General features: G+C 45.7%; 1 protein-coding gene across 5 annotated transcripts in view; it reads right to left on the bottom strand.

The window, feature by feature from the left end:
• The window catches only part of LOC106586795 (ubiquitin carboxyl-terminal hydrolase 9X), an 81910-nt gene that overhangs the window by 9025 nt on the left and 48109 nt on the right, over nt 1–24776 (bottom strand). For all 5 annotated transcript variants that reach the window (XM_082969162.1, XM_082969166.1, XM_082969164.1 and 2 more), the window contains 16 exons: nt 24518–24684; nt 24151–24259; nt 20834–20980; nt 20414–20560; nt 19927–20134; nt 19369–19589; nt 18886–19076; nt 18463–18636; nt 13660–13801; nt 5054–5257; nt 4186–4756; nt 2950–3073; nt 2463–2697; nt 2077–2206; nt 1694–1879; nt 1281–1501 (listed from right to left, as the gene is read on the bottom strand). In XM_082969162.1, the coding sequence (XP_082825288.1) occupies nt 1281–1501; nt 1694–1879; nt 2077–2206; nt 2463–2697; nt 2950–3073; nt 4186–4756; nt 5054–5257; nt 13660–13801; nt 18463–18636; nt 18886–19076; nt 19369–19589; nt 19927–20134; nt 20414–20560; nt 20834–20980; nt 24151–24259; nt 24518–24684 (3177 nt within the window). The remainder of the gene's footprint in view (nt 1–1280; nt 1502–1693; nt 1880–2076; nt 2207–2462; nt 2698–2949; nt 3074–4185; nt 4757–5053; nt 5258–13659; nt 13802–18462; nt 18637–18885; nt 19077–19368; nt 19590–19926; nt 20135–20413; nt 20561–20833; nt 20981–24150; nt 24260–24517; nt 24685–24776) is intronic.

Below are 24776 nucleotides of genomic sequence, written 5' to 3'. Positions count from 1 at the left end.
AATTGCTGCAAAGAAACCACTACTAAAGGACACCAATAAGAAGAAGAGACTTGCTTGGGCCAAGAAACACGAGCAATGAACATTAGACCGGTGGAAATCTGTCCTTTGGTCTGGAGTCCAAATTTGAGAGTTTTGGTTCCAACCAAAAAAGATCTTGTCACGGTATCTGCATTCCAATTGCCATTGATAAAGTGCAATTGTATTCGTTGTCTGTAGCTTTGCCTGCCCATACCATAACTCCACCACGGGCACTCTGTTCACATTGTTGACATCATACACGCTGTCTGTCATCTGTCTGGTACAGTTGAAACCAGGATTAATCTGTGAAGAGCACACTTCTCCAGCGTGCCAGTGGCCATCAAATGTGAGCATTTGCCCACTGAAGTTGGTAACGACACCGAACTGCAGTCAGGTCAAGACCCTGGTGAGAACGACGAGCACACAGATGAGCTTCCCTGAGAAGTTTGACAGTTTGTGCAGAAATGATTCTGTTTCATCAGCTGTCCAGGTGGCTGGTCTCAGACGATCCCACAGGTTAAGAAGCCAGATGTGAAGGTCCTGGGCTGGCGTGGTTACACGTGGTCTGCGTTTGTGAGGCCGGTTGGAGGTACTGCAAAATTCTCTAAAATGACATTGGAGGTGTCATGGTAGAGAAATTAACATTCAATCTCTGGCAACAGCTCTGGTGGACATTCCTTCAGTCAGTATGCCAATTGCACACTCCCTCAAAACTTGAGACATCTGTGGCATTGTGTTGTGTGACAAAACTGCACATTTTAAAGGCCTTTTATTGTCGCCAGCACAAGGTGCACCTGTGTAATGATCATGCTATTTAAATCAACATCTTGACATGCCACACCTGTCAGGTGGATGGATTATCTTGGCACAAGAGAAATGCTCACTAACAGGGATGTAAACAAATGTGCACAAAATCTGAGAGAAATAAGCTTTTTGTACGTATGGAACATTTCTGGGATCTTTTATTTCAGCTCACGAAACCAACACTTTACATGTTGCCTTTATATTTTTGTTCAGTGTATATACAGGGTCAGTCATATCCAGTACCATATTGACAATGTGTAGGGATACTGGATCGATAGAGTTAGATATGTATAGGTGTAAGGTGACTAGGCATCAGGACATGATAAACAGTGTAGCAGCAGTGTATATGATGATTGTGTGTGTATAGAGTCAGTATAAATGTATGTGCATATTATGTGTGTGTGAGCAAATAATGGAGTGTGTGAGCATGTGTGTGTGATTCAGCAGTTTTAACTTACCTGCCAGAGCAGCTCTGATAGTACAGTAGAGGAGAACTGGGGGTTTTCCCAGCAGCTGAAGCGCAGCAGCTTGACTGTCTCCTCTGAGTTGCTGCAGTCCTCGATGATCTTCTTCACGTAGCTGGTCCTAACAAAAAGGATCTCTCCCACCAGCTGCTGCACAGGCATCACCGGGGTGGTCTGGTTGGCATCCCCGTACGGGTTAGGGAGAGGGGGGTTACCTGGAAAAGAGAGAGAGAGAGAGAGAGAGAGAGAGAGAGGAGAGAGAGAGAGAGAGAGAGAGAGAGATAGAAAGAGATTACGGCCTTTTCTCAATTGCATACAATGAATACAACCCAGCTGATACTGGTTTGTCTTTGTCCGTTAACCCTGAGAACCAGAGGTCACCACCTCTGACATCTGTGTGACCGCACCATTGATGGATGACTGCATGCGTGCGGCCACATCACAGCAGCGCACCAGCTGGGAGACCACGGTGTAGAGTTTCCCCAGCTCTGCATACTGGTACTTTATGGGAGGACCGGGTCCCTCGTCTAGAGCCACCAGCATGAAGGTAGCTGGGACACTCAGCTTCAACAACTGAGTCTTCTCTGCCAGCCCTGGAGAAGGGAAGGAGAGAGAGCAGGAGAGCGAGAGGGAGGGCGGGCGAGAGAGAGAGGGAGGGAGGGCGAGAGGGAGAGGAGAAAGTGAGGCATGAAGAGAAATGTGTCTGTCCATTGCCAGTGAGCCATACACTCTCTACCCATTAATCAAGGAGTTGTCAGAGTAGGTGTGCATGACAGGATGTTTCCCTTACCCAGGTTGGCGTACATGACGAAGAGGTTGAAGTACTGCTGCAGGTGTCGGCCATGCTCTGACACCTCTCTCCTGAGGAGGTTCAACACAGCCCTCAACAGGTGGTCACTGAGACGCAGGTTATCACACACCTGACCCAGACAGACAGACAGACAAGTTTAACACATACTCCACCAGACCAGAGTAAAAGTGCTTCGTATGGGTCATTCTCAGTATACATGAAACGGGGGAAACACTTGAAAACTGAAGCCGAAAATAAGACGATTGTCTTTTGACAATTCCAAGTAGTAGCTGCTCGGTTTCAAAACATTTCTCCCGTTACATGAATACTAAACACCTCCCTGATAGGCAGTTTCTGTTTTAGGACCAGGAGAACCAGTCATTCACCTGTGATTGGGTGGAGGCGCCAGCAGGGGATGCTGTGGGCGAGGGGCAGGGTCCGTCTTGAAGGGAGAAGTGTGCGATGAAGACGATGAGTTTGGCGAACGCGCCCCGGACCTCAGCGCTGGGGCACTCCAGCAGGTACTCGGAGAAGCGGTTGGCGTAGGCAAACAGGATGTTGTGGGCAAACCAGTAGCGTACATTCTTACTGTGTCTCAGCAGGATGCACAGCGCATCATACCTGGAGATGGAGAAAGAAACAGAGATACACCGTGGGTTAAGGACAGGGGTGAGAGATTCAGATGTAGAGAGAATGATGCAAGGTAGAGTGGAGAAAGAGAGAGAGAGTGAGACTGTAGAGACAGGGATAGATGCAGACAGTTGTGAGAGAGGAGGAAAACAAAGAGAATAAGAAAACAGAAAGATGATTCACTCCACTCCATATATGAACACAGGTCAAGGTTGAAAGGTCAGACAGATCGACAGAACTCACCAGTCACTGGCGGCCCCCCTCACTACTTTCTTGGTGTGGAAACCAGTGCTGAAGAGGAACCTAGCAGCCAGCTGAACACTAATCATAGCCATCTCCTCTGCATCGGGCAGTAGATGGTCTTGTCCTGACACACAACATAAACATCGGTTCAGACTTCAGTCACAACTTAACGTCAGACTTCCTACTGGAACGTTTCAATAAAAACATTGGTCATAAAAAAAATCTACGAAAATGAAGGTTTCCTCTGTGGATGCAAATGGTGAAGGATTATGAAGAAACCTGGAGCGCCAGAGACTAGCCTATTCTTGATCTTCAGCAGGGAGTTATTTCAATTTCAGAGTTAATGTGTGAGTCAGTCACTGGAGCAGAATCCTAAAATCTCACTGTTTAAATAGAGCCCTATGACCACATCTGCTGCTTACTCCTCAATAACAGGCTGAAATTGGAGACATTAACGATAAGAGTTGCCCGTTTGCACACAAGACACCAAAAAGAAACAAGCACCCCATACATACATAATTGATGAGCTGAAGCATTTCATCCCAACCAAGTGCTTTTACACTGATGGCTAACCCTGCAGTAGTTAGTTAATTTGCCAGCCAGCCAGCCAGCCAGATAGATAGAGGTATACTGTGGCCTGGCTGCATTAATAATGCATTGGCTCATATTAACTTCATAAGTCAGAGGAAACTGCTGCAGTTTACCGTCAGCCAATATAATGTTCAGCTCTGCCATCCTATAATCTCCCTCTCTATGCAACTCTCCAAGGGAGTCGTTCATCTGTCTGCATGTTACCAGTGGTAAGATTAAAAGGAGGGGCTATATTTATCTTATTAAATATTGAAAGGAATGAAAATATCAGCTATTAAAACATGGCAAAAGTCTTCTATCGTTATTACAGTGATAAAAATCATTTTTATGGTACTACTGGCGCTACTGTGACAGGGCTGAGAGTTAGCTATACTAAGTAGTGAGGCTGGGCCTTTCACAGTGCACAAATGACAAAAGCAGATCACTGTGAAAGCAATCTCTCTTCTTGGGCTGTACACAATAGAAGGGCTCTACAGTGGAAAAATGTCCACGTAGAGTCATGACTAGCAAGGGCCAAAACAAGAGGGAACAAAGGTGACAAACAGAACCTCAGTGTAGCATCAACAGCACCTGCCTTAAAAAGAGCTCTAGAAGGTATATTGAAGCCAGTGTGTGTGTGTGTGTGTGTGTGTGTGTTCCACGTACCTGGCGGAGGGTTTAAATAGACACTGTTACAGGTCAGAAGTTTCTTAACAAACTGGAAATACTCCAGGCTGTATTGCATACGGTTGTGCATGAACTGCACGTTCTGCTTGCGCACGCTGCACTCGATGACGTTGGGCATCTTGACCTGGTGCGACGGCTTGTTGTTGGACGAGGACGAAATGGTCAGCTCCTGGATGTACTTGACCAGCTCGCTGTCCTTGTCCAGTGAGTCCATGCGTTCGTAGAAAAGGATGTAGGCATTCCACCAGCGCTTCTGGCGCCGGTAGGACATCCTCTTCATCATGTGGTCAAACACCTCGCCCATGTACTCCCCTCCAAAGCACTGGTTCTTCATCTCCTCCTCGTCGTCCATCTTGCACTCAGTCACGTCGCCATCGTCAAACTTGTACCAGCGGTTCCGCTCGCCGTCGGCCCCGCCCACGTTCCTCTGCGTGATGTAGGAGTAGTAGTGTCCACCGCTGGCCTGGCCTGAGTGGACCAGCACCCCCACCAGGCGGTACTTGGAGCTGCCCGGGGGCTCTGGATCAGAGGGCTCGTTCTGCTGGATCACCTGGTGGCAGGACACCATACGGATGATCGGTTTAGTATCGCGATAATTCAGTGTATTGCCATTTCTGCATTTATCGCAATAATTGATGTTCAAGTGAACCACAATTGCTTAATTTAAAAAGGGACAGTTTAAATGTGGTCCCATCCATTTAAATGCGGTCCCATATGAATTACATCAAATATTTCAGATATTTGAAATGAGAACGACCACTACGTCAATATGAACACATGAAAATGTATTCCGTATTTCTACACCCAATAATGTAATAATCTGTGTGAACATCATGCCATCCTTAACCTGGTTCTCTGGGTTGACGTCGTCCCCCTCCAGCTTGGCCACCCCGGCTACTGTGTAGGGCTCCATGTCCAACTCCCTGGGGAACTCAAAGTAGTCGTTGAACTTAATGGCACACTCCCTCTCCCAGTCGTAGTCAAACCTCTTCAGCTGGATGGCCAGCACTGGAGGAAGCTTCTTGATCAGCAGACGCTTCACTGTGTCCACCTGGAGGGAGGAGGGGAAGAGGACCAACCCGTTACTGCTACTAGCCTTCTACCTATAGGGGGAGGAAGAGGACCAACCTGTTACTGCTACTAGCCTTCTACCTATAGGGGGAGGAAGAGGACCAACCTGTTACTGCTACTAGCCTTCTACCTATAGGGGGAGGAAGAGGACCAACCTGTTACTGCTACTAGCCTTCTACCTATAGGGGGAGGAAGAGGACCAACCTGTTACTGCTACTAGCCTTCTACCTATAGGGGGAGGAAGAGGACCAACCTGTTACTGCTACTAGCCTTCTACCTATAGGGGGAGGAAGAGGACCAACCTGTTACTGCTACTAGCCTTCTACCTATAGGGGGAGGAAGAGGACCAACCTGTTACTGCTACTAGCCTTCTACCTATAGGGGGAGGAAGAGGACCAACCCGTTACTGCTACTAGCCTTCTACCTATAGGGGGAGGAAGAGGACCAACCTGTTACTGCTACTAGCCTTCTACCTATAGGGGGAGGAAGAGGACCAACCTGTTACTGCTACTAGCCTTCTACCTATAGGGGGAGGAAGAGGACCAACCTGTTACTGCTACTAGCCTTCTACCTATAGGGGGAGGAAGAGGACCAACCTGTTACTGCTACTAGCCTTCTACCTATAGGGGGAGGAAGAGGACCAACCTGTTACTGCTACTAGCCTTCTACCTATAGGGGGAGGAAGAGGACCAACCTGTTACTGCTACTAGCCTTCTACCTATAGGGGGAGGAAGAGGACCAACCCGTTACTGCTACTAGCCTTCTACCTATAGGGGGAGGAAGAGGACCAACCTGTTACTGCTACTAGCCTTCTACCTATAGGGGGAGGAAGAGGACCAACCTGTTACTGCTACTAGCCTTCTACCTATAGGGGGAGGAAGAGGACCAACCTGTTACTGCTACTAGCCTTCTACCTATAGGGGGAGGAAGAGGACCAACCTGTTACTGCTACTAGCCTTCTACCTATAGGGGGAGGAAGAGGACCAACCTGTTACTGCTACTAGCCTTCTACCTATAGGGGGAGGAAGAGGACCAACCCGTTACTGCTACTAGCCTTCTACCTATAGGGGGAGGAAGAGGACCAACCTGTTACTGCTACTAGCCTTCTACCTATAGGGGGAGGAAGAGGACCAACCCGTTACTGCTACTAGCCTTCTACCTATAGGGGGAGGAAGAGGACCAACCTGTTACTGCTACTAGCCTTCTACCTATAGGGGGAGGAAGAGGACTAACCTGTTACTGCTACTAGCCTTCTACCTATAGGGGAGGAAGAGGACTAACCTGTTACTGCTACTAGCCTTCTACCTATAGGGGGAGGAAGAGGACCAACCTGTTACTGCTACTAGCCTTCTACCTATAGGGGGAGGAAGAGGACCAACCTGTTACTGCTACTAGCCTTCTACCTATAGGGGGAGGAAGAGGACCAACCTGTTACTGCTACTAGCCTTCTACCTATAGGGGGAGGAAGAGGACCAACCTGTTACTGCTACTAGCCTTCTACCTATAGGGGGAGGAAGAGGACCAACCTGTTACTGCTACTAGCCTTCTACCTATAGGGGGAGGAAGAGGACCAACCTGTTACTGCTACTAGCCTTCTACCTATAGGGGGAGGAAGAGGACCAACCTGTTACTGCTACTAGCCTTCTACCTATAGGGGGAGGAAGAGGACCAACCCGTTACTGCTACTAGCCTTCTACCTATAGGGGGAGGAAGAGGACCAACCCGTTACTGCTACTAGCCTTCTACCTATAGGGGGAGGAAGAGGACCAACCCGTTACTGCTACTAGCCTTCTACCTATAGGGGGAGGAAGAGGACCAACCTGTTACTGCTACTAGCCTTCTACCTATAGGGGGAGGAAGAGGACCAACCTGTTACTGCTACTAGCCTTCTACCTATAGGGGGAGGAAGAGGACTAACCTGTTACTGCTACTAGCCTTCTACCTATAGGGGGAGGAAGAGGACCAACCTGTTACTGCTACTAGCCTTCTACCTATAGGGGGAGGAAGAGGACCAACCTGTTACTGCTACTAGCCTTCTACCTATAGGGGGAGGAAGAGGACTAACCTGTTACTGCTACTAGCCTTCTACCTATAGGGGGAGGAAGAGGACCAACCTGTTACTGCTACTAGCCTTCTACCTATAGGGGGAGGAAGAGGACCAACCCGTTACTGCTACTAGCCTTCTACCTATAGGGGGAGGAAGAGGACCAACCTGTTACTGCTACTAGCCTTCTACCTATAGGGGGAGGAAGAGGACCAACCTGTTACTGCTACTAGCCTTCTACCTATAGGGGGAGGAAGAGGACCAACCTGTTACTGCTACTAGCCTTCTACCTATAGGGGGAGGAAGAGGACCAACCTGTTACTGCTACTAGCCTTCTACCTATAGGGGGAGGAAGAGGACCAACCTGTTACTGCTACTAGCCTTCTACCTATAGGGGGAGGAAGAGGACCAACCTGTTACTGCTACTAGCCTTCTACCTATAGGGGGAGGAAGAGGACTAACCTGTTACTGCTACTAGCCTTCTACCTATAGGGGGAGGAAGAGGACCAACCTGTTACTGCTACTAGCCTTCTACCTATAGGGGGAGGAAGAGGACCAACCCGTTACTGCTACTAGCCTTCTACCTATAGGGGGAGGAAGAGGACCAACCTGTTACTGCTACTAGCCTTCTACCTATAGGGGGAGGAAGAGGACCAACCTGTTACTGCTACTAGCCTTCTACCTATAGGGGGAGGAAGAGGACCAACCTGTTACTGCTACTAGCCTTCTACCTATAGGGGGAGGAAGAGGACCAACCTGTTACTGCTACTAGCCTTCTACCTATAGGGGGAGGAAGAGGACCAACCTGTTACTGCTACTAGCCTTCTACCTATAGGGGGAGGAAGAGGACCAACCTGTTACTGCTACTAGCCTTCTACCTATAGGGGGAGGAAGAGGACCAACCTGTTACTGCTACTAGCCTTCTACCTATAGGGGGAGGAAGAGGACCAACCTGTTACTGCTACTAGCCTTCTACCTATAGGGGGAGGAAGAGGACCAACCTGTTACTGCTACTAGCCTTCTACCTATAGGGGGAGGAAGAGGACTAACCTGTTACTGCTACTAGCCTTCTACCTATAGGGGGAGGAAGAGGACCAACCTGTTACTGCTACTAGCCTTCTACCTATAGGGGGAGGAAGAGGACCAACCTGTTACTGCTACTAGCCTTCTACCTATAGGGGGAGGAAGAGGACCAACCTGTTACTGCTACTAGCCTTCTACCTATAGGGGGAGGAAGAGGACCAACCTGTTACTGCTACTAGCCTTCTACCTATAGGGGGAGGAAGAGGACCAACCTGTTACTGCTACTAGCCTTCTACCTATAGGGGGAGGAAGAGGACTAACCTGTTACTGCTACTAGCCTTCTACCTATAGGGGGAGGAAGAGGACCAACCTGTTACTGCTACTAGCCTTCTACCTATAGGGGGAGGAAGAGGACCAACCTGTTACTGCTACTAGCCTTCTACCTATAGGGGGAGGAAGAGGACCAACCTGTTACTGCTACTAGCCTTCTACCTATAGGGGGAGGAAGAGGACCAACCTGTTACTGCTACTAGCCTTCTACCTATAGGGGGAGGAAGAGGACCAACCTGTTACTGCTACTAGCCTTCTACCTATAGGGGGAGGAAGAGGACCAACCTGTTACTGCTACTAGCCTTCTACCTATAGGGGGAGGAAGAGGACCAACCTGTTACTGCTACTAGCCTTCTACCTATAGGGGGAGGAAGAGGACCAACCTGTTACTGCTACTAGCCTTCTACCTATAGGGGGAGGAAGAGGACCAACCTGTTACTGCTACTAGCCTTCTACCTATAGGGGGAGGAAGAGGACCAACCTGTTACTGCTACTAGCCTTCTACCTATAGGGGGAGGAAGAGGACCAACCTGTTACTGCTACTAGCCTTCTACCTATAGGGGGAGGAAGAGGACCAACCTGTTACTGCTACTAGCCTTCTACCTATAGGGGGAGGAAGAGGACCAACCTGTTACTGCTACTAGCCTTCTACCTATAGGGGGAGGAAGAGGACCAACCTGTTACTGCTACTAGCCTTCTACCTATAGGGGGAGGAAGAGGACCAACCTGTTACTGCTACTAGCCTTCTACCTATAGGGGGAGGAAGAGGACCAACCTGTTACTGCTACTAGCCTTCTACCTATAGGGGGAGGAAGAGGACCAACCTGTTACTGCTACTAGCCTTCTACCTATAGGGGGAGGAAGAGGACCAACCTGTTACTGCTACTAGCCTTCTACCTATAGGGGGAGGAAGAGGACCAACCTGTTACTGCTACTAGCCTTCTACCTATAGGGGGAGGAAGAGGACCAACCTGTTACTGCTACTAGCCTTCTACCTATAGGGGGAGGAAGAGGACCAACCTGTTACTGCTACTAGCCTTCTACCTATAGGGGGAGGAAGAGGACCAACCTGTTACTGCTACTAGCCTTCTACCTATAGGGGGAGGAAGAGGACCAACCTGTTACTGCTACTAGCCTTCTACCTATAGGGGGAGGAAGAGGACCAACCTGTTACTGCTACTAGCCTTCTACCTATAGGGGGAGGAAGAGGACCAACCTGTTACTGCTACTAGCCTTCTACCTATAGGGGGAGGAAGAGGACCAACCTGTTACTGCTACTAGCCTTCTACCTATAGGGGGAGGAAGAGGACCAACCTGTTACTGCTACTAGCCTTCTACCTATAGGGGGAGGAAGAGGACCAACCTGTTACTGCTACTAGCCTTCTACCTATAGGGGGAGGAAGAGGACCAACCTGTTACTGCTACTAGCCTTCTACCTATAGGGGGAGGAAGAGGACCAACCTGTTACTGCTACTAGCCTTCTACCTATAGGGGGAGGAAGAGGACTAACCTGTTACTGCTACTAGCCTTCTACCTATAGGGGGAGGAAGAGGACCAACCTGTTACTGCTACTAGCCTTCTACCTATAGGGGGAGGAAGAGGACCAACCTGTTACTGCTACTAGCCTTCTACCTATAGGGGGAGGAAGAGGACCAACCTGTTACTGCTACTAGCCTTCTACCTATAGGGGGAGGAAGAGGACCAACCTGTTACTGCTACTAGCCTTCTACCTATAGGGGGAGGAAGAGGACCAACCTGTTACTGCTACTAGCCTTCTACCTATAGGGGGAGGAAGAGGACTAACCTGTTACTGCTACTAGCCTTCTACCTATAGGGGGAGGAAGAGGACCAACCTGTTACTGCTACTAGCCTTCTACCTATAGGGGGAGGAAGAGGACCAACCTGTTACTGCTACTAGCCTTCTACCTATAGGGGGAGGAAGAGGACCAACCTGTTACTGCTACTAGCCTTCTACCTATAGGGGGAGGAAGAGGACCAACCTGTTACTGCTACTAGCCTTCTACCTATAGGGGGAGGAAGAGGACTAACCTGTTACTGCTACTAGCCTTCTACCTATAGGGGGAGGAAGAGGACCAACCTGTTACTGCTACTAGCCTTCTACCTATAGGGGGAGGAAGAGGACCAACCTGTTACTGCTACTAGCCTTCTACCTATAGGGGGAGGAAGAGGACCAACCTGTTACTGCTACTAGCCTTCTACCTATAGGGGGAGGAAGAGGACCAACCTGTTACTGCTACTAGCCTTCTACCTATAGGGGGAGGAAGAGGACCAACCTGTTACTGCTACTAGCCTTCTACCTATAGGGGGAGGAAGAGGACTAACCTGTTACTGCTACTAGCCTTCTACCTATAGGGGGAGGAAGAGGACCAACCTGTTACTGCTACTAGCCTTCTACCTATAGGGGGAGGAAGAGGACCAACCTGTTACTGCTACTAGCCTTCTACCTATAGGGGGAGGAAGAGGACCAACCTGTTACTGCTACTAGCCTTCTACCTATAGGGGGAGGAAGAGGACCAACCTGTTACTGCTACTAGCCTTCTACCTATAGGGGGAGGAAGAGGACCAACCTGTTACTGCTACTAGCCTTCTACCTATAGGGGGAGGAAGAGGACCAACCTGTTACTGCTACTAGCCTTCTACCTATAGGGGGAGGAAGAGGACCAACCTGTTACTGCTACTAGCCTTCTACCTATAGGGGGAGGAAGAGGACCAACCTGTTACTGCTACTAGCCTTCTACCTATAGGGGGAGGAAGAGGACCAACCCGTTACTGCTACTAGCCTTCTACCTATAGGGGGAGGAAGAGGACCAACCTGTTACTGCTACTAGCCTTCTACCTATAGGGGGAGGAAGAGGACTAACCTGTTACTGCTACTAGCCTTCTACCTATAGGGGGAGGAAGAGGACCAACCTGTTACTGCTACTAGCCTTCTACCTATAGGGGGAGGAAGAGGACCAACCTGTTACTGCTACTAGCCTTCTATCTATTGGGGGAAGAGGACCAACACGTTCCTTCTACTACCCATGAAATCCTACAGGAAAGTACAGTGCATTCGGAAAGTATTTAGGCCCCTTGACCTTTTCCCACATTTTGCTACGTTATGGCCTTATTCTAAAAGTGATTACTTTTTTTTTTACTCAATCACCCCAACACCCCATAATGACAAAGCAATTTTTTTTGAGAACATTTCTGCAAATGTATTCAAAATAAAAAAAACTGAAATACTTTACTTACATAAGTATTCAAACCCTTTGCTAGAAGACTCCAAAAAGAGCTCAAATGCATCCTGTTTCCATTGAGCATCCTTGAGATGTTTCTACAACGTGATTGAAGTCCACCTTTTAGTAAATTCAATTGATTGGACATGATTTCGAAGGCACACACCTGTTTATATAACGATTCCACAGTTGACAGGGCATGTCAGAGCAAAAACCAAACCATGAGGTCGAAGGATTGTGTCGAGACACAGATGTGGAGAAGGGTACCAAAACATGTCTGCAGCATTGAAGGTTCCCAAGAACACAGTGGCCTCCATCATCCTTAAATGGAAGAAGTTTGGAACCACCAAGACTATTCCTAGAGCTGACCGCCCAGCCAAACTGAACAATGATGGTCACTGAGAGTTCCAGAGTTCCTCTGTGGAGATGGGAGAACCTTCCAGAAGGACAACCATCTATGCAGCACTCCACCAATCAGGCCTTTATGGTAGGTGGCCAGACTAAAGCCATTCCTCAGTAAAAGGCACATGACAGCCCACTTGCAGTTTGCCAAAAGGCACCTAAAGGACTTTCAGACAATGAGAAACAAGATTCTCTGGTCTGATGAAACCAAGACTGAACTCGTTGGCCTGAACGCCAAACGTCACGTCTGGAGGTAACCTGACACCATCCCTACGGTGAAGCATGTTAGTGGAAGCATCATGCTGTGGGGATCTTTTTCAGCGGCAGGGACTGGGAGACCATGAATGGAGCAAAGTACAGAGAGATACTTGTTGAAAACCTGCTCCAGAGCTCTCAGGACCTCAGACTGGGGCCAAGACAACGCAGGAGTGGCTTCGGGACAAGACTATGAATGTCCTTGAATGGCCAAGCCAGAGCACGGAATTGAACTCGATCGAACATCTCTAGAGACCTGAAAATAGCTGTGCAGCGACACTCCCCATCCAGCCTGACAGAGCTTGAGAGGATCTGCAGAGAAGAATGGGAAAAACTCCCCAAATACAGGTGTGCCAAGCTTGTAGAATCATACCCAAGAAGACTTGAGGCTGTAATCGCTGCCAAAGGTGCTTCAACAAAGTACTGAGTAAAGGGTCTGAATATTTATGTAAATGTGATCAGTTTTGAATTTTTAATACATTCACAAAACTTTTTAAAAACCAGTTTTTCGCTTTGTCATTATGGGGCAGTGTGTAGATTGATGACGGGAAAAAAACAATTGAATCCATTTTAGAATAAGGCTGTAACGTAACCAAATGTGGAAAAGTCAAGGGGGTCTGAATACTTTCCGAATGCACTGTAGCTGGTTGGAAAAAGATGCGATTAGAATATATTATTTGGAGTGGTTCAGAAATAGACTACACAGTAGACCTACCACAGTTAAACAATCAAACAGCTGTATGCTACAGAGCAGGACTACCCCAGTTAAACAATCAAACAGCTGTATGCTACAGAGCAGGACTACCCCAGTTAAACAGCTGTATGCTACAGAGCAGGACTACCCCAGTTAAACAGCTGTATGCTACAGAGCAGGACTACCCCAGTTAAACAGCTGTATGCTACAGAGCAGGACTACCCCAGTTAAACAGCTGTATGCTACAGAGCAGGACTACCCCAGTTAAACAGCTGTATGCTACAGAGCAGGACTACCCCAGTTAGGTCAGCCATCTCCAGCTCCTGAACAGAGTTCTGATAACAGACATCAGCATTCACGTCGCTGACTAATCAGGCCAAAGTGAGTTGTCTCACCTTCTTGTTACACTTCTCACAGTGGTATGCGTTGGCTCCCTCCAGCAGGTCTCCTTTGACATACTGCTCCATAGAGTCCAACAGGTTCTGGTGGTTCCTGATGTCTACATTCAGAGTGGTGAACGACTCCTCACACTCATATCTGGAGCACACACACACGTACAGACACGCGCACACAGACACACAGTATCCACATAAGTTACCACCAACACTGTAGCAGCCTCATATTAAACCTAGGGCTGGGCGATATATCGAATTAATTTGATGAATTCTAATATATGTTTTTGCGCAATATTCCAAATGACTGTATCGCTAGATTCAAGGTTGTCATTTTGTATTTTTATGAGCGTTTATGTCTGCTTGTTTTCATGTTGTAGTTTTGGTCCCGTCTCCGCCCCTGTGCTGTGTTCACCTTCCCATTTAAACCAGAGATCTGTATAAATGACAAGATGCACGTTTCCGCCCTAACACTGGGAGTTGTTGTCCCAAAGGCGCGAAGGCAGGCGACAAGCTTAGGTCCAAAATAAACCCATTGGCTTTATTTTGGACAGATATCAGTTCATCTCTTTTTCTATGGTTTACACACACACACACCCCCCCAAGCCTCTCCCCCTGCCTCTCACGCCAACAGTTCTGACAAGCGGTTTCAACTCGCTATTTGAGGTTTGCTCCAACAGAATTGGTCATATGGACACCAAAACACATTGAGATATTATTTTACTGTAATAGAAAAGTTAACTTGTCTAACCATACCTTTTTTATGTCTCAACTACTCAAAATGTGCACAAAGTAGACACTACTAAAACGAGAGTATAAATGAGCATTGAATCTGGAAAATTAATGTTCAGTTTGTCGCTAGCAGCATTTTAGACAAAGACTGTTATACTAGCTGTCTAGTTTGTGTTTTATGAATGTGCAATAAGTATAAAACAATTACATAAGGAATTGGCAACTTGTTCTCATTCTGAGAAACAAGGTAGGCCACTTGATTTCAACATCTGAACCAAGTGGACAGGCTAACATGCTTTTCAAACAGTTGGAGACAGACAGAAGGGCATGTTCATAACAACTCAACTGTTCAACCTTGTAATCTTGCAAATGGAGCCAAGTTGGCTAAACTTGAAATATAAAGATTAGCTGGCTAATCACTAGCACGAGGGCTTGAGAGACTGTCGATGAGACCTGTGTTAATTTTTTATAGCCTAATACCTGCTACAAGAAGTTAGTCATTATTGGTCAATGTGCATTATGCATGGTTCTAGATAAATATGTAACAAAAAAGTGCATTATCATAGACTTGAGAGCCAGATCAGTGATTATTGCACCAAAAAAAAGCAGGTTAAACTATTTTGATAAAATAACTCAATTATTGGTGGTCTTATGGTTGTGGAAGGCTTCTATTTAGCCTAGGTGTAACTCACAAGCCCTGAATTCATTAGATTATTGCTGACTGTTAGAAATACTGTATTTGACCTGTAAATTGTACAACCACGCTTATTTAAAATAAGATTTACAGTTGAAGTCAGAAGTTTACACACCTTAGCCAAATACATTTAACCTCTCTAGGGTAGGGGGCAGTATTTTCACATCCGGATAAAAAACGTACCCGATTTAATCTGGTTATTACTACTGCCCAGAAACTAGAATATGCATATAATTGTTTGATTTGGATAGAAAACACCCTAAAGTTTCTAAAACTGTTTGAATGGTGTCTGTGAGTATAACAGAACTCATACGGCAGGCCAAAACCTGAGAAGATTCTGTACAGGAAGTGCCCTCTCTGACCATTTCTTGGCCTTCTACACCCTCTTTATCGAAAACAGAGGATCTCTGCTGTAACGTGACACTTTCTAAGGCTCCCATAGGCTCTCAGAAGGCGCCAGAACGTTGAATGATGACTTTGCAGCCCCTGGCTGAAAAACAGTAGCGCATTTGGATAGTGGTTGATCTGAGAACAATGAGACAGGCGCGCACGCATGCACGTGAAGAGTCCATTTTACATTTTCAGTCTTTGAACGAAAAAGACGTCTCCCGGTCGGAATATTATCGCTATTTTACGAGAAAAATCGCATAAAAATTGATTTTAAACAGCGTTTGACATGCTTCGAAGTACGGTAATGGAATATTTTTACATTTTTTGTCACGATACGCGTCCGCGCTTCACCGTTCGGATAGTGTCTTGAACGCAAGAACAAAACAGAGGATATTTGAACATAACTATGGATTATTTTGAACCAAAACAACATTTGTGGATGAAGTATAAGTCCTGGGAGTGCATTCTGACGAAGAACAGCAAAGGTAATCCAATTTTTCTTATAGTAATTCTGAGTTTAGTGAACACCAAACTTGGTGGGTGTCAAATTAGCTAGCCCGTGATGGCGAGCTATCTACTCAGAATATTGCAAAATGTGCTTTTGCCGAAAAGCTATTTTAAAATCTGACACCGCGATTGCATAAAGGAGTTCTGTATCTATAATTCTTAAAATAATTGTTATGTTTTTTGTGAACGTTTATCGTGAGTAATTTAGTAAATTCACCGGAAGTTTTCGGTATGTTTGCTAGTTCTGAACGTCACATGCTAATGTAAAAAGCTGGTTTTTTATATAAATATGAACTTGATTGAACAAAACATGCATGTATTGTATAACATAATGTCCTAGGAGTGTCATCTGATGAAGATCATCAAAGGTTAGTGCTGCACTTAGCTGTGGTTTTGGTTTTTGTGACATTATATGCTAGCTTGAAAAATGGGTGTGTGATTATTTCTGGCTGGGTACTCTCCTGACATAATCTAATGTTTTGCTTTCGTTGTAAAGCCTTTTTGAAATCGGACAATGTGGTTAGATTAACGAGAGTCTTGTCTTTAAAATGGTGTAAAATAGTCATATGTTTGAGAAATTGAAGTAATAGCATTTCTAAGGTATTTGAATATCGCGCCACTCGATTCCACTGGCTGTTGACTAGGTGGGACGATTTCGTCCCACATACCCTAGAGAGGTTAAACTCAGTTTTTCACAATTCCTGACATTTAATCCTAGTAAAAATGCCCTGTCTTAGGTCAGTTAGGATCACCACTTTATTTTAAGAATGTGAAATGTCAGAATAATAGTTGAGAGAATGATTTATTTCAGCTTTTATTTCTTTCATCACATTCCCAGTGGGTCAGAAGTTTACATACACTCAATTAGTATTTGGTAGCATTGCCTTTAAATTGTTTAACTTGGGTCAAATGTTTTGGGTAGCCTTCCACAAGCTTCCCACAATAAGTTGGGTGAATTTTGGCCCATTCCTCCTGACAGAGCTGCTGTAACTGAGTCAGGTTTGTAGGCCTCCTTGCTCGCACACGCTTTTTCAGTTCTGCCCACAAATGTTCTATGGGATTGAGGTCAGGGCTTTGTGATGGCCACTCCAATACCTTGACTTTGTTGTCCTTAACTTCATTAGGGTAGGGGGCAGCATTTGGAATTTTGGATGAAAAGCGTGCCCAAAGTAAACTGCCTGCTACTCAGGTCCAGAAGCTAGGATATGCATATAATTGGTAGATTTGGATAGAAAACACTCTAAAGTTTCCAAAACTGTTAAAATAATGTCTGTGAGTATAACAGAAATTATATGGCAGGCGAAACCCCGAGAACAAACCATCCCCCCCAACAACAACAAAAAATTCATCCTACCACTGATTTCAATGGCTGGCACTTTTATAATAGGGCAAAATCGTGCCCGATTGCAGTTCCTAGGGATTCCACTAGATGTCAACAGTCTTTAGAAAGAGTTTCAGGCTGGTTTTTGGAAAAATGAGCCAGAAATTGTAGTTTTTCTAGGTGTCCCCCATTTTGGCTGTAGTGTTTCCAAGCGCGTGAATGAGAGCGCGTTCTTTGGTATTTTTCTCCGGTAAAGACAATAACGATTCTCCGTCTTAAATTGTATCGTTTATTTGCGTATTAGGGTACCTAAGGTTTGATTATAAACGTTGATTGACTTGTTTGGATAAGTTTATTGGTAATGTTTGGGATTCATTTTGTATGCATTTTGAAGGAGGGAAACCGAGTGGATTATTGACTGAAGTGCGCCAGCTAAATTGAGTTTTTATGGATATAAAAAAGGAATTTATCGAACAAAAGGACCATTGTAATGTAACTGGGACCTTTTGGAGTGCCAACAGAAGAAGATCTTCAAAGGTAAGGCATATATTATATCGCTATTTCTGACTTTCGTGTCGCAACTCCCTGGTTGAAAATGATTTCTTAAGCATTTGTGTGCTGGGCGCTGTCCTCAAATAATCGCATGGTTTGCTTTTGCCTTTTTGAAATCTGACACGGCGGCTGGATTAACAACAAGCTAAGCTTTATTTTGATGTATTGCACTTGTGATTTCATGAAAGCTTAATATTTATAGTGATTTTATTTGAATTTGGCGCTCTGCAATTTCACCGGAAGTTTTCGAAATGGGACGCTAGCGTCCCAATGATCCGCAAGAAGTTAACAATAAATTTGTTGAGTGGTTGAAAAACGAGTCAACGATTCCAACCTAATAAGTTTATGTAAACTTCCAACTTCAACTGTATATCGTTCGAGATATGATTGTTATGTCGCCCAGCTCTAATTAAACCACTACAAACAATCTCCCTCTGTGCAGAAATTGACATTTTCAAATCAATTATCCTGAGGTGCGCTAACAATAAGGATTAGTCCATGCTGCCCCTATACCTGATCTCAAGTCAGTTTCACATAATCCCCTCTAATGGTTAAGATGATGACTATAACTGATTTCAGATATTTTCCTAAGGCGCGGTTTGTGTGTTACCTATGTGGGCACCCCTGGCAGATCTTCTGGTCGGCGAAGGATCCCCCCAGCACCTTGCTAAGCATGGCCGGGTGACCCAGGGCCTTCAGAGCCTCGTCCAGACTGTCCACTAGGGAGTTGAAGAACTCCAGGGCATCGTGCTGCTCTCGCAGGTTCACCGGCTCACCCCATAACCTAAAGGAGGGGAGGGGGTGAGGTTAAGTGGGTGAGGTTAGAAGAGATGGTGGGAGAGAGGGGACAGGAGATGAGGGTAAGGTGGAGAGTAGCACTTTTGGGACTAAACCATTGGTTCCATTGTACAGGGCAAACTAAATCCAGCATAGGTCAAGTATTAGATCGTATTTAACATACAGGTACATATTTCACCCATCTTTTTCCTCCCAAACCAGGTAAATCAATCTCTCCTCTCCAGTCTCCACTGACCTGAACTGTTTCCAGAAGCCCCGGGGTACGTAGTACTGCAGTCTGGAGGAGGCCAGGTGACCAAAGATGACCTGCAGGTGGCGCAGCACCCCAATGTTGTACTCCTTCCTGTCCTCCGACTTACTGAGCGACGGCTTGTCGTCAAACTGGTGGTTATAGCTAAACACCTCATCCCGCGGGTCTGCATTACTCTGTATGGGGCCGAGGGACACAGAGTTAAGCTGGGTCCTGTTCATTAGGACACAATGGGGAAAAAACATTTCAAACCACACACAGTGTGTAAATGAAAACACCCCACATGACCAGTGCCATGAAAGTGTCTCAGCAAAGGAGTTGATTTCAGATTATGATTAAACTATGAATGATTAAACTATGAATGCCTGACAGTATCAACTGCAGTTTTTTAAATGAAGCAGACAAAACACGGATCAACCAACAAACAATTAATACGTCAATCCTATGACCAAACCAGTTCCTTGTTACCTCACTCTCCTGCTTCTCGTCGCCAGACATGTCATCGTCCACGTCGGTGCCGGTGCCCTCGATGGCCAGGATTCCGTCGCGGATGGGAGGGATCATGTAGAGCTGCTGGATGACTGAGTTCATGTAGCAGGTGGCCCCAGCGTTCTTCAGCCCCACAAAGCCTTTAGTGGGCCGCGGCCCCACCGGAGGGAGATACTCCCACTCTGTCAGAGCCTCACAACCTGTTGATCAAACAGCGACAATAATATTTATATGTGGGCTTCACACCTGGGCTTCACACCACAAAGACTGAAGTATGATTGGACCCTCGACATGAACATTGGCATGAGTGGCAAAAGGATATCGGACTCGTTTTTAAAATCACAACCTTGAGAAAAGTAAAAGAGACCTTGCCTGAGGGGGAGATGCATGAACGATTACTATTTGTCTTGTTTTTTTATTTTTATGTTTCCAGGGTCAAATGTCTCAAATATTTTGAGGTAGGCTTCACTTGGAGCTTCCATTGCTTCCACTGTACAGGGCAAACAAATCATTAAAAATCAATGAATCTATCAATACCTAGGTAGTACATGTCAGTGAGCATGTTGACGATCTGCTTGAGGTTCCGGACACAGCTCACTGACAGAGCCACCAGCAGCTCGAATCCTGCGTTGATGGAGGCGGGGCTGCTACAGACAGGGATGGCCTGCTCCGTAGGGAACTCCCCACTCTTCATGTACTGCAGGTACACATTAGACGCTGGGAAGATGAAGTCATCTATCAACTCCTGGAGAGAAGGGAGAGAGAGATAGGGACAGAGTTAATAAAGGGTAAGAAAGTAACATTTACTGCTTGCAACATTTATTACAGCCACATTCAGATGTGAAGATCAATATTTTGTTGTTGTTTTAGGGTTGTTTATCACTACATAAGATCATGCTGGAAGCCTCTGACGGGCCAAATCAAATGTTGGTTGTCGAGGGCCAAGTTCAGCCTCCGGGCCCCACTAATGTCGTTGAATAAGTAGAAAGATTCAATTCAATACAAAATGGATGTGCCAGCCTACCTTGATGAGGTTGGCCCCTCCATTCTCACAGCCGATGTAGTACTTCTTCTCTGGTGTCTGGAAGGCCAGCAGCTCCTTGGTAACTCCGATGTGTCCCTCCAGGATGGTCTCCTCAACGCCCGTCTCCCCTGTCCTCTTCACCTCATCCTGGGACACACGCACGCAGAGACACACGTTGAGACATCACAACCAGGGTCTTATTCATTAAGCACCAATCAGAAGCAAACAGAGGGACTACATGGACTTGTCGTATAACAACCGCTTGCTTTTGTTTTCCGTTGATTAACATTCTGCTGTGTGCCCTAATGAATACAGCCAAGCTCTGACCGAGGCCTAGAATCTCGGCCATTAACCTCTACACAAAGCTTTGGGCGGTTATTCACTATTACACAACGTCAGGGTTGAACAACGTAGTCGTACCCTGATCTTCTTGAGCCAGTCAATCTCGTTGTTGAGCAGCACCTCTGCGTTGGGCAGGTTGATGTTGCTGTTGTAGGCGTAGTTCAGGAGGTGCCTGAGCAGGGTGAAGTAGTCCCCAGCATGCTTAGCCCGCTCTTTAGCTGTGCTCTGGAAGACAAGTCAATTAACATTAGTATAGGGTGTCCAATCAAAAACACCATATTTTAACCAATGGGTAAAATAATGTTAATTGTGTAGATAGTCCCTTTAGGAAAACCAAATGGTCCAAACTTCATGTCGCTATCACAATACGTTCAAAAGTTATTGGAGTTTTTACCCTTGTAGGAAGGTCTAAATTAGGGCGACTAAAATCAATGGAAGCCAGAGAAAAAAGGTGGTTAAAAACCTTGAAAATATCATGGTGTCAGCGATGCTGGATGCTGTGAGAGAATTAAGGCTACCTAACAGGCTTACTATTCAACTCGTCATCTTTCGTAAATCTGGAGGACATAAAACAACAAATAGAGGAAAGATCGATATCATTGAGACGTTACATGTAGTATTTTCATATTTTAGTATACACTGTTCATATTAATGCGAAGTTTGAAAAAAATAACAGGACTTCTTACAAAAACAAGCTTATCATCTCAGTGAAATTTCAACGGAACACTGAGCGTACTGCAAACTTTTTACATTTAATTCAGCTTATCTTTTGCTAATTTTTGCTGTTTGCAACCCATGGGGATAAAAAATTGGAATACAACGACCACAAAATGCAGAATCCTCCAAAGTTTACACAAGAAAGCAGCACCTCTGTCAACAGAGCTCAGTGCTTAACGGATGTATTAGGTTAGGTTAACGATTTGTTATGAGAATGATCCCACTGAACGATTCAGAACAGCAAGAATCATGTGTGCCTTGGTAAATTGTATTTTATAACATAAGGAAGTGAAAGCGTCATCCCCCAAAGCGCGTTTTCGACCACTCTGGGCAGAGTGGGCGGACACCCTAATTAGTGCTGTGCTTTACACATGTTTAACTTGCAGGTTGTTTACTGGATCAAAATGAGGCGTGGTGGGGGTGTAGCTAGAGCTGTGGTGGTCCTGAAATTTTGTCAGCCAGTGATTGTCAAGCAAATAACTTCCAGTCTCACGCTAATTTAACGTTAATTAACAAACACATTTAGCATCTCTTGGCTTCCACGCATAGCCTACAAGCCCCTGATGCAGACCTTAGGAACATCTACATTTTAAAAAGTCGAATAAATCCATGTAATATAGCCTATGCCGTCACAACAAATCCATTATTTGTATTGGACAGGTCTAAAAAAACTTGATATTAAGAAAATGTAGTCTCATTAACAAACTGACAAGCACTTGATAATGCCTCAAATTTCCCAGCGGCATCCCCTTTTTAGGTCATCTGGTCTTTCTCAGAGGCTACAAGTGAAGACCGACACGTCGGGGACGCAAATGCACGCGTCCTTATCCAATTCCGAGGTGCATATTGAACTGTCCACCTTTACTTTTTGTCAGCCAACAAGATGAGTAGGCCTAACGAACAGCAAAAGCACTAGACTGTCAATCTACTATCCCCCACAGAGTTGACCTACTCTATGCACAAAATATTCCAAACATCCCAAATTAATACAACCAAATGAATACAACCACTCGCATCAGAAAAAACTTTAAGCAATGTGGCTGATGCAACAGATCAGAACGTTTAGTTTCAAATGTTGATAGCCTAATAGTTTATTTCTTCACATTATAAACTGAGCAATGCACACACGGCAGTAGGCTATAAGCACAAACGTTCCATTAGCGGGAAAACACCATTCTCAAAAATGACCGCAAATCCATAACCATGAAATGCTTTTACTATTAAAGGAGCATTTTTATGGTGAAAATTATCTTCCCCAAAATTGAAACTCACGTGCTGCGCATGTACAGTGAGGGAAAAAGGTATTTGATCCCCTGCTGATTTTGTACGTTTGCCCACTGACAAAGAAATGATCAGTCTATAATTTTAATGGTAGGTTTATTTGAAGAGTGAGACACAGAATAACAAAAAAGTCCAGAAAAACGCATGTCAAAAATGTTATAAATTGATTTGCATTTTAATGAGGGAAAATTATGCATTGAGATATTTTGACTTTAGAATTGTCTAGCTATGATTGTTCGCTCGAAAAAGATGACCTTATAAAAAAGATAATAGACCTATCTTTTCTACATACTTTATATTTTTGGTCATTTAAGTCTAGACTGAAAACATAACCATATTAAAATTAGAATAAAGCTGGTATTACTTCCTCAAAATGAATCTAACTCAAGAAATCAAATTAAATATTGACGTTTTTGCCAAGGAGGTTTGAGTTACACAATATTACATCTAGCTAAGGTGTTTGGTGCAGTATTTAAAAAAATTAAAAAGTGAAACGTCTTACGTAAACAAAGTCAGATCTGCTGGGCAGGTCTGTCTCACTGTCTGTGTGTCGTGTTAGCGGGCAAGTGAGTATTGACGAAATCAAAACCCAACCCTCAAGCAAGTCATGACAAACTCACTTACAAAATGTAGTTTTGGACGAGACTGACTTTAAGACCGAAATAATCCTATTTACACCTTGTAGTAAATTTACACTAGAATAAATGTTTGACTAATATCGATGCCACATAGACCGTTTTCTATCAGAGAAGTTAATTGCCTTCCATTGCGCTTCAAAGACCTGTTGAAAAGCCAGGAAAACCAATTAACAGCTTTCTAAACACCTTCTCCTTTATACTTCCATCCTCCCCTTCATTTGAAGTATCACTGCACTGACATTGCTGATAGGTGAAAGCTATGATAGAAGCTTTTCTTCTTCTTATTAGGGAATTACTTCAACGAATTAAGGCAGTAAGGGTACATTCAATCTATTTTAACAGGGCCATAATTGCAGTGATCATAATGAACATTTCAAAGCACTCATGTAAGAGAGAGGTGCGGCTACGTCCCCCCAGCACAGTGAAGCGCTGCTACGTCCCCCCAGCACAGTGAAGCGCTGCTACGTACCCCCAGCACAGTGAAGCGCTGCTACGTCCCCCCAGCACAGTGAAGCGCTGCTACGTCCCCCCAGCACAGTGAAGCGCTGCTACGTCCCCCCAGCACAGTGAAGCGCTGCTACGTACCCCCAGCACAGTGAAGCGCCGCTACGTACCCCCAGCACAGTGAAGCGCTGCTACGTCCCCCCAGCACAGTGAAGCGCTGCTACGTACCCCCAGCACAGTGAAGCGCTGCTACGTACCCCCAGCACAGTGAAGCGCTGCTACGTACCCCCAGCACAGTGAAGCGCTGCTACGTACCCCCAGCACAGTGAAGAGGAGGGTGATGAAGAAGAGGAGGGGTCGGTGGCCCATGCAGCACCTGGTGGCCATAAGGAAGAACTGCTCCTGGGCCATCTGACGAACTGACCTGGAAATAGATCAGAGAAGACAATTAAACAACAGACAAACTAATCCATCAATCTACAAACTGACCTGAGGACAGATCAGAGAGGACCATTATTACCATAGACACAGATAGCCCCACATGCTCGTCCACTACACAAAGCAGTTAGACAAAAACCATTGTGGTACACCAGCGGCAAGAGTGGCAGGCTTTTGTTCCAGCTCAAGGCTAAAACATCTGCTCGACAGAAAGTCAAGACAGACGGGGGGGGGGTTTACATACTTGCTGTGGCAGTGCAGTAGCAGGTCTATGATGAAGGTCTGCCAGGCCTTCTCCTTACTGAGTGTGTCCAGAGCGGTGGGCAGCAGGGCGAAACACAGGGTCATGACCTCCAGGGCCTCACAGCACACCTGCTCATCCTCCCCGTCTGGCTCCTTAACCACGTTCGTCTGTAGAGGGGGAGAATACACACACACACCGCTGTGAGTTTACAACACACAAACCTCTTCTCTGTATTTCAGGAAGTAGGCAGCAGGTGCCC

The sequence above is a fragment of the Salmo salar genome, chromosome 25, assembly GCF_965601325.2.
Source record: "Salmo salar chromosome 25, fSalSal1, whole genome shotgun sequence".
NCBI lineage: Eukaryota > Metazoa > Chordata > Actinopteri > Salmoniformes > Salmonidae > Salmo > Salmo salar.
Note: the sequence above shows the minus strand (reverse complement) of the source record. Positions and strands in the feature narration are given on the sequence as shown.